This window comes from Synchiropus splendidus, chromosome 5 (assembly GCF_027744825.2).
Source record: "Synchiropus splendidus isolate RoL2022-P1 chromosome 5, RoL_Sspl_1.0, whole genome shotgun sequence".
NCBI classification, from domain to species: domain Eukaryota; kingdom Metazoa; phylum Chordata; class Actinopteri; order Syngnathiformes; family Callionymidae; genus Synchiropus; species Synchiropus splendidus.
In genome coordinates this window covers 4634538-4644853 of record NC_071338.1, presented here as the reverse complement: position 1 = coordinate 4644853, position 10316 = coordinate 4634538, and the positions used below count along the sequence as shown (strand labels likewise).

The 10316-nt window shown below is 40.2% G+C and overlaps 1 protein-coding gene across 1 annotated transcript; it reads right to left on the bottom strand.

Annotated features, from left to right (window-relative positions):
• On the bottom strand, positions 1 to 7125 carry LOC128758894 (gap junction gamma-1 protein-like). The gene is made up of 2 exons (XM_053865363.1): positions 6989 to 7125; positions 1 to 1352 (listed from the first exon to the last, which is right to left on the bottom strand). The coding sequence occupies exon 2, from the start codon at positions 1306 to 1308 to the stop codon at positions 1 to 3; it is 1308 nt and encodes a 435-aa protein (XP_053721338.1). The 5' UTR covers positions 1309 to 1352; positions 6989 to 7125.
• Positions 7126 to 10316: the final 3191 nt, after the last annotated feature.

Sequence of the window (10316 nt, the reverse complement as noted above, 5' to 3'; positions counted from 1 at the left end):
TCATATCCACTCTGTACCTCTGACTTCTCCGTACTTGAGGTTGCTGTTATTGCCGCTGCAACATCTGATGGAGTCTGCTTTGCTGGAGCAATGTTTGGAGGTTTGCCTTTGTTTACGTTCTTGCTGAGACTTGTTCCTCATGGTTTTTTGAAGCTGTGGGCTGTCCATAGGGACTCGACAGGAAACACCTCTTCTGGCAGCAGAAATGTCTTTATTGTTGGAGTTCTGCTGGCGCTCTTCTTGGGCAATGTTCACGCTGTTCTGTTGGTGGACTATCTTGGAATGAGTTAAGTTATTGCTCAGTAAAGCTTGTTCACCAGGTGCTGTAGACACCAGGAGGGGCTTGACAGTGAAATTGTAGCCTGGTGGTGCAGAGGGTATGTCCCAAGAGCACGGCTGACCATCATACTCTCTGCACTTAAATGCCGGATCTTCCAGACTGCCGGCCGGTTTTGTGAGCCTGTAACACTTAGCTGACTGGTTTTGGTGAGACTGCATTTCCTCACAGAAAGAACCAAAACCAAGGTGAAGCATCTCCCAAATGTTGATGGCGAGACAAAGAAAAGAGACAGCATACATAATGAGGAGAAAGATAGTTTTCTCAGTGGGCCGTGACACATAGCAGTTGACTGTGTGAGGACAGGGCAGAGATGTACACTCATAGGAGGGAGGGACAGTAAATCCATACAGAGCATATTGACCACACAAGAAGCCCACTTCCAGAGCAACTCGTACCAGAAGTTGCAAAACATAAATTTGCATCAGGCCATCCTTTTGAAGCAGCTTACGGCCATCGTGGCGCATCCTGACCTCGCTCTGCTTTTCTCCAACCCCTCCTTTCACTACACCATCATTCTCCATGTCTATTATCTCATAGATCATTGGGTCCTCCACATTGCCATCTTCAGCCTCTTCAGTGCATCTTTGTTGGCTTCTCCCCCCAACATATTGCTTCTTTCTGAGAGACAGAGTAGCCCCTGCTCCACTGTCATCATGCTCCTCCATTTGTGCAATTTTATTGACCGTATAGACCAGATACATAAGAGAAGGAGCTGTAACCACAATTGTCTGGAAGACCCAGAAGCGCACGTGAGAGAGCGGAGCAAAGCTGTCATAGCACACATTCTCACAACCCGGTTGCCCTGTATTGCAAACAAACTTGCTCTGTTCGTCATAGTAGATGGACTCTCCCCCAACAACGGTCAGCACGATACGGAAAACGATGAGGACGGTCAGCCAGATCTTGCCCACAAATGTTGAGTGATTATGGATTTCTTCCAGCAGTCCAGTCAGGAAATTCCAACCCATCACAGCAGTAGCACTTGAGTTGAAGAGGAACAGACTGTACTCGACTGCAGAGAGAAAGGAGACCATGACAATGTGAGTTGGCGAGAAAAAGAACGAACAACTCAAAAAATATCAAAAGCATGAAACATGATCATTGTGACTGGCTGCTCTCTTGAGCATGTTATCCGGAATACCTTCAATAGGCACACTTCATGAAATCTGCCTCAGCCTTCAGCCTTCAATCAAAACAGATACCCCGGCCCGCTGTAAGTGAATGGACACAGTACGTTCACATGACCAATCACGTCGCGAGTGTTTAATTTCTGGGCCCTGGCACTGGCGCATGTAGAAGTCAACGCATATGTGTCCTGTGATTGGATAAGCTCTCCTGGAAGTCTGACAACGTCATTCTGTGACACTGAATCTGAACAGATTTGTCTGCTACCGACAGGTGTTACTGTTGCAGTGGATCAGCAGATGTACTTGACAATACAATTTGCAAGACAGACCTTCCAGGATAAACTGGACGTTGTGAGCAGAGGTTGGCTGACATTTCTAACCAAACCAAGGTTCCCAGTCAAAACATTTATTGACAAAAATAGACACATTACTGTACATAAACTTAAATAGACTTTCATCATGAAAGGAGCTTGCCTGGAGGAATGAGGGACTTGAGTGAGAAGAGGAAGGACAGGGAGCCTGGTTCCTATGATCCAGAAATTGGAAATGAAAAATACATAAATAGATAAAAAAATAAAAGAAATTGAACAATGACATACTTTAATAACCTAATTAGCTGCTTGCTTGTCTTGTACGCTCATAAACTAAATTGTGAATGTCCAACAGAAGAGATTTTGCTGACTTCCCTCCAGACAAGATACTTTCTGTTTCTGTCCCGGTAAAAGGGGCATTGCGGGTCGTAAAGGACGGGACATGCAGCCACCGCAGAAATTAGGGTGTCTTCCATTTTGTCCATTTCTTTTCCAATTTCACCCTCATGCATTACGCCACTCGGAGATCTGGTGTCTGATTGGTTTCTACATATCTCAATGCCAGGTGGAGAACTTCGACAACCCAAACTCTGCCATGGACTTTGTCAATAGTAAACTCGAAGGAGTCTATCTCCAGGTCCAAGTTTTTCTATTACATGTTAGCAACTGTTTCAAATGGTTCTTTTTTTCTTCAGCTTGCAATAACTATTTGTTAACAATCGAATTACTGTAATTTCTGGACTATAAACCGCTACCTTTTTTCTCATGGTCTGAACCCTGCGGATTATACAACGATGCTGCTAATATATGGATCTCGACAGCCTAGCGTCATGCTACCAAAATATTCAGCCTTGTCACATCAAACCAATGACATCACAGGCGTTTTACTGACCTTAAAGCACTCAAAATGCATCGTTTCCAGACGGGCTGTGATGTCAGAACTTCTGACACACGGACGAAAACAGCACATTTTGAGCGCTTTAATGTAAATAAAAGATGAGAGGAGTTCATTGAAGTTGAGAACATTGCCCAGTTTGTTTCATGAGTTAGTGTCAATGCTGGATCCTGTTTTCAAAACTAGTTTAGAAGTGATGCTCATGCATTTTAGAACCACTGACCTTTCTAAGCCGCAAACGGGAACCACTGCACCTGCGGCTTATAGACATGTGTGGCTCATGTATGAACAATATCTATTTCCCCACATAAATTTAGTGGGTGCAGTTAATATCTGGTGCCCTCTATAGTCCGGAATTTAGTAGGCAGTAGGTAGGCACTTTATGTCTGTTTTATTTTATTACCATTTACCATTTCGCACAGCTTTCAGTCATATATTGCACTTTCATTTCCTGAGCATGGAGACAAACAGAGTAAATGATTGGCACATTAAATCTAAACAAACAAACAAAAAAAATCTAAAGCATCTGACCTTGACAGCAAATGGCAAGAATGAGAACAGTTAATTTTTAACACCATTTTGATTGATCCGTTTGACCTTTTCTCTCACCTTTTTTATGTTGCATGTGTGTGAAAAGTGTCTCTCAAAGTAAAGTATGTTAGTTTTGCCTTTTGTGTATACTAGTTTGAAGTACATGTTGTGATGAGTTGTTTGTAGAGCTTGTGCTCTGTGTGCTCAGCTGTCACAACTTATAACTAATATTTTGTTAGTTGATTTGGAATCTGGATTTGGTATGTGAAGATATTAAATTTTGGCTCTAACTTTATAACTTGGAGTAAACTACTCTACTACTCCACAAGCTACTGTAATGACCAATGTCTTAAACTCAGACAAGACAGGGATGTCTACTCAGTCCTTATTTGCTATAGTCATAGAGCCTTTGTCCATTGCCATTCGTAGTCACCTGGAATTCACAGGAATTCCCAGAAATGGAGTAGAATCTCCAAGGTTTCTCTATATACAGATGAACTGCAATTATTTACTTCAAATACAGCACAGTTTTTCAATTCTTGATTCCTTCTACAAAACTCTCAGGACATGTGGTGAATTTTGGGCGAAGTGAGTTATTTCTTATGAATTATTTGAAAGACCTTTCAGTGCACTCATGATTGAAATTACCAATATTTATTCCCTGTTCTTTCCTTCGAGAACTTGATATAATTTTTTTAATAATATTTTTTAATTCATTAGGGATACAGACACAGATTAAAGCTTCACTCTCTTCACAGTGCAAAAGGGGTAGGAGGCATGGCACTTCCATTGGGTGCTTTGCTTAACATAAAAAAAATGAACTTTCTGGATTCAATATGAATCTCTTAAAGATCCACCATTAAGGCTTACCATAGAGGCACAGTCTTCATATCCAGCCTCACTACAATCTTTGTTACACTCCAAGATTTCTTCCATTTCTAGGTATCATTGTCAGGTCATCATTGAAAATATGGGTCCAGTTTCCTCAGTATTTGGGCTTTCAATCAATGTCGACTAAATGCCCACTTGATAATAATCATTCAATTACTCCTTCATTGATGGATAATGCCTTTTCAAAATGGGCCGAACTGGGAGTGAAGTGTATCAAGAACCTGTTCATAGATGGGACATTTGCCTCTTTCCAACAATTAGTCAACAAATTTTCTTTGTCTAAGAGTAATTTTTTTTCCATACCTGCAAGTATGAAATTTTGTCTTAAAAACATGCTTGCTTCCCGACTTTATCTATTCACTCTAAAATCGACATATGTTTGAGTGCTTTTTCATCTTTTAAAGGTGCTGTATCGTCTAATCTATCTAATATACAAAGTCGTTCATAAAACAACTTGGGAAGCCAGCTTAGGAATGGAAATATCTGAAGGCATTACCATCTATGCATGGACAATCTGAGAAGTTTAATAAAATTTGGAAACCTCTTTTTGTTTTAATCCTGGTGATAATAATGGTGAAAACACTTGGATATTGGACTGACCTCCGCTCCGTTATTGGTGGCGGCGTCCGCTTCCGCATCCCCGATTAGGGTTCACTGATCGCAGACACACTCACACAGGTAGCGCTAATACTACGACCCGGCATCAGTGAGGGACCATTAACAAATTCTAAAACATTCAAAGTATTTGTGAACTATTCAATAAGGCAAAGAAAAACAACTATTTTAGGAGAAAGAATTGTGAAAGTGTTTTTCATCACACAAGAGAAAGGACTGACACTTTGCATCATGATTTTGAGAATAGAATATGAGTAAATAATCATTTATTGAGATACAGCAGACAGACGGCTCAATTTAACCCCTAAATAAAACGACCGGGTTCTACGAGAGACATGACACATTGAATTTCTCATCTCTACACTTGGTTAACTATTACATTTAGACATAAACAAATAATGATGTTGGAGTCAAACTCCAGTAATCATTTTCATCGTGAAACAGTTTCAAGTGAGACTGTAGTGTGTACAACACATGGAATGGAATGAAAATGAATTTATTGTGATAATTATCATTATCGCCGAAATTACCACATTTATCGTGATAACTTTTTTTGTCTATATCGCCCAACCCTAGTAAACAAGAAGTATAATTGTCATTAAATTCCACTTACCACTGTATTATAAAGGATATGAATACAACCCTGATGTCAAAACAGGCAGAACATACAGGGCTTCTATTTCTGTCTGCGTCAAGACTGGGTTGCACATTAATATAAAGCACAATGGGTTTCTCAGGCAGGGAGACAGAGGATGGAAGGCAAAGCGTATCCAGTAAATTTTCAATGTTCAACACTGTTATCAGACTTTCAATCACACTTTACTCTGAAGCATCACCAGGACGACGGTGGCCGTTGCACTACACGTTTGACACCAAGGGTGACCAAAATGATCAAATAAAGAGGGAACGTGACACCTTGTGCTTCATTCAACCAAATTGCAGTAACGTGTCACTTCACATGCATTTTAATGATAAGGCAGTTGCAATGACGGAAAAAGAAATGAATTACTTGTTATTAAAAAAACAAACAGCGTTTGTAATTACACACTATATTCCGAACTATATTTGTATTATTTTTTAATAATATAGGAATAATCCCACCTGTTCTTTAATGTTATTTCACACTGACCAAATGACCAAAGAGTAAACATTACCATACGCCGGTGACCCAAACACCGGTGTAATGTAATCAGTGCCCTGATCATCTTGATTCTCTCCAGCCAGTGTTTGAGAAGGTAATTCTCCAAGTCAGAAATCTTGCATGAATACCCGTGATGGTCTCCACAACAGGTAAACACAGTACGTATCATAGAAGTGGACGTGATTATTCTGGTGTTTTAAAATGGACAATACAGAGACAAACATAATAATAAAATTATACTAACACTACCGCTGCTCGCAGAACTTAAGTGTGTGTGTGTGCAGCCCAGACACCTGAAGGGATGGCCCAGTGAGAGCGGTTGTAGATGTGTGATATTTATTTTTGAAAGCTGGTATTTTTTTATGACTAAAAGCAAGTATTTTTAAGGTAATCACTGCAATGAATATGAAAAATCTTTCATTCTTTCACTGCTTCCTTGTTTCTAGTCCGCCCACTTCTTGGCTGTGTTTCGATCCACGCCACAGTTCCAAGTCAGGAGCGATGAATACATATGACTTTGAGGGAGAACATTTGTGGTGTTACTGCTTGAAGCAAAGAATTTTGTAAGGTAAATTTTGCCAAAAGAACGCGACTTTTTATTTGCAAAATTCTGAAAATGTCATCTGTGATGTAGCTCAACACTGGAGAAGCGACAAACCAGTTGCTGTAGCAGCAGGTAACACAGCTCATCCTTTCAAGCTGAGTAGGGAGCAAGAGGGAGGACAGGAGCAGGAGAAAAGCTGGCTTGGCTTCACTAGAAGATAGTACTCAGTAGTTTCCCAGTGTTACTTATTTTCATGATTAGTCTGATTAAATAGCTGGCTTCACAGTCTTTGAGCAGAAAGTCAAGTATTAATACAGTTTTGTTTGAAGTAGTTGTAGTTAATTTACACTGTTGACATTTATGTTAGAAATTTTATTTATAAAGTCAAGAAAACAAAAAAACCCTCAATAATTTTAGAAAAGGTATACATAAAACCACCCACTCACTCGAGTATTTCATTCGCTACGAAAGTTAGCAAATAGTACTTTCAGTATTACCGTAACTAGTGAACAAAGACTATTGCAAGAACGATCCCGTCTCCCCCGCAAAATACAGTCCACTCAGAGATATGAATTAAGAAAGTGTTTCCTTACCGTTTTTGTTGCGAGCCTTGACAGTGGGGGATGAGAGATTTAATGTACCAGTTGCGTAAAATATTAGAAAACAATCAAACTTGGCGGTTTTACCCAGTAGCGTCCGCCGAAATTCCGTTCGAGTCTCTTCGTCAGCCTCCGTGCCAAACCTTCGTAGTGTATAAGAAGAAACGTGAGTCGACAAAGGAGGGAGGATGGGTAAGCGTGCGCGGGCGGGTTCACGCGGGCAGCGTGTACATGTGTGGGATTCAGAAAGCACAATAACTGCTTGCGTCACATTGTAAAATATTGTATATAATGCAATAGTGTTTATTATTTTTATTATTTATTTTGACGACGATTACTAGGATGCATTGCCAAAAAATGAGATAGATTGAGTTTCCAACTTCTGAGAAAACTGTGGAGTGAGACATCACATTGGACTGGGTGGAAGACAAATGAACTGATTTTAAAATATGCAATAACTTGTTGATAGTATGTGTCATGTTTACAATAGGTTCAGGCGTATACATTCAGTGTGAGTGTGTGAGTGTGTGTGTGCGCGCGTGTGTCTTGACAAGCCACCTTCTTGCGAGGACATTTGGCTTGTCCTCACGAGGTTTAGAGGGTTAAAACACAAGTTAAAGTAGTTTATTACAATGGGTTTGTTTGGTTCAGAGTCCTGGTTAAGGTTAGCCATTTGTTTTGGATGGTTCAGTTAAGTTAAGTTCCCACAAGTTTAAGCCTCAATTTGAGGGTTAAAATGTCAAAGTAACTGGGTCATTATAACCAGGGCTCTAAATTTGGTTCAGAGTCCTGGTAAAGGTTAGCCATTTGTTTCGGATGGTTGGGTTATGGGTTAGAGGCTGGGGAAAGCATGAAAGTCAATGAGAGACCGTCAGAAGTCCTAACAAGGATAGTAATATGACAATGAGTGTGTGTGTGTGTGTTCACTGAAATTTAATTTCAGTGAACACACACACACTCAAATAGTTCATTCAGATTTCAGTAACTTTGTGAAGCTATCAGGCAGAACAACTGGCCTGCACTCATCTTCATCCCACATAGCGAATATTTGGACACAAGGCATAGGAATCAGACATTTCACTCACAATCATTGCTATCACCGGGTCTGCATAGCGTCTGAATCTCTTCAAAATGAGTCTTCATTTTGCTCATTTTCAATCTGTGTGAAATGTTTAAAAATGCCAAGAATTGTAAATTATGGAGATGTCCATTGTAGTTACAACTAAACATCCATTCATCCAGAAATGATGTGATTGATACCTCCTCTACCTCACTTGAGGACATAGCATCAAATACAGCAGATATTTTTTATATTTTGATTCTAGTAGCTTCTCAGCGTCTTCTTCCATTTGCCCTCAGTATTTTATCTAAATGAAGAAATCAGAAGCACGAATGCAATATGTGAGGGATATACAGGACATGCATGAAGACAGTAGTGCTATAGGAGTGCTGTCGGATTAAATCAGGGATGTGCTCTGAGCCAATTCTTGTCTGCAATTGATGGTGATGCTGGAGAGGTGGAGGTATGAGCTGAGTCAGTAGAAGCAGTCTTGCTTTGTGTGTGAGTGAGAGAGTTGATGGAGGGTTGTTAGATTTTGGGAGCAATTATTTGGGTTCAGTCCTGCAGAGTAATAGACAACAAACCCTTCTGACCCTTTCAGCCTTTTCTGCTGTTCATCTCCAGGACCAATGCCTGCTCAAACTGCTCCTCTCTTCTTTTGCTGCTCCTGCAACTGACCAACAAGGCCAATGCCCACTGCTATCAGTCCGACTTGTGGCGCACATCGTTTTCTTTCACCGTCAGCAAAATGACACTCTGTGGACATGAAATGCTAACAACATTAATCAGCCTGAGAGCACTTTGGCATTGGAAACCCATGTTCTAATCTGGAGTGACCTCTTACAAGATTCCAGTCCTTTAACCATGTTATCGTTTCACCTCGGGAGGATAATTGAATGGAGAGAAATCAATAGGTTTTATCAGATATGCAATCACCGGAAGGCAGTTATTTAAGAATATAGTGTCACTTGTGATTGGAGATAATGAATCAACAAGTTTATTACTTTTGACGTCAAGAGCAGCAGCATTTGACAATTTTCCACTCCTCTAATAAAATTAATTTGTGGTCCTCTCCTGGCTGATGTCAATTTAGTCTATTTGTTCACTTAGCTCACGGAGGTCATTGGAAAACATCCCTGGGTGAAAGTAATATTTGGCCTATTTGCTCTAACGTACGCAAATTGTACTCCTCGACACACAATGTCAGGATTAATTGAGGGATCAATAATGTTTGCATCCAACATTACTGGGAACTGAAATATGCAAGAGAAAGAGGTCATGTCTTATATAAAAACGAATGATGAAAAAATGTGTTCTTTACAGTCACCTGGTGATTCTTTTCAGGGACTCCCTCAAGGCTCACCACAGGAAATGACATGTCACTTAATAGCGTCTGCATAACCAAGGAGTAAAGTGACCTCAAGTCTGTGGAAAGTCAGCAGGGATCAGATATGAAGGGAGATGGCGTCTAACATGATTGTGCGATGTGAATAGGACCAGTCGAGTGGGAAAGGTCAGGGTCAGGTCAAGCCAAATTAGCAAGTCAGCTGAAACAACAAGCACATCTCAAAGGCAAATCCCTTCGTCGCCCGCCAGTTTTGAGAGTGCAGCGTCATTATCAAGACTTGCTGATGAACTGTCAACTTAAATACTGTAACAACATACACAACTACATACAACTACAGACAACTTCTCTTACGTACTTGTGAAACAGGTTCAATAATAATTAAAATAAGTTTTACGTTGACAAGCATGATATAGTGCACCAAAAACAGTTCAGGTTTCATTTCTTTTTTTTAAATCTTAAGTCACTGTCTTGAAATGAAGAACCATCAATGCCTTCAAGATCACCCTGGCAGGCGTGGATCCAATCACTGCCAGTCGCTGTGCAGTCAATTATGTCAAGTCACGGTGTACAGTTTGATTCTTGGGTGAAAAACACATTTTTAATCACTTTAATAATGTTCAATTTATGAATTGACTGACAGTAAAATATCCTAATAAAACTCATCAATACTATAGTACAACATCAATGCCTGAAGGGAAACTATATATATGCTGATGTCTTGCAACAGCGTCTTAAATACATATATTAAATAAATATTTCACTTCACTTCACTTAAAATCAAGTGAGATTTTATTGAGAACTTGAGAAACATGTCATGGCCTGGACCCAACTACACTGTAGAAATGCAGAGCCCCTACAAGCCATCCAAGATCCTACAATCCACAGGGGGGTATCTGCAAATTGTTCCGAAGTCA

Coding starts and splice junctions, on each gene's coding strand:
- LOC128758894 (XM_053865363.1), bottom strand. CDS start 1,308: ATGGGTTGGAATTTCCTGACTGGACTGCTGGAAGAAATCCATAATCAC.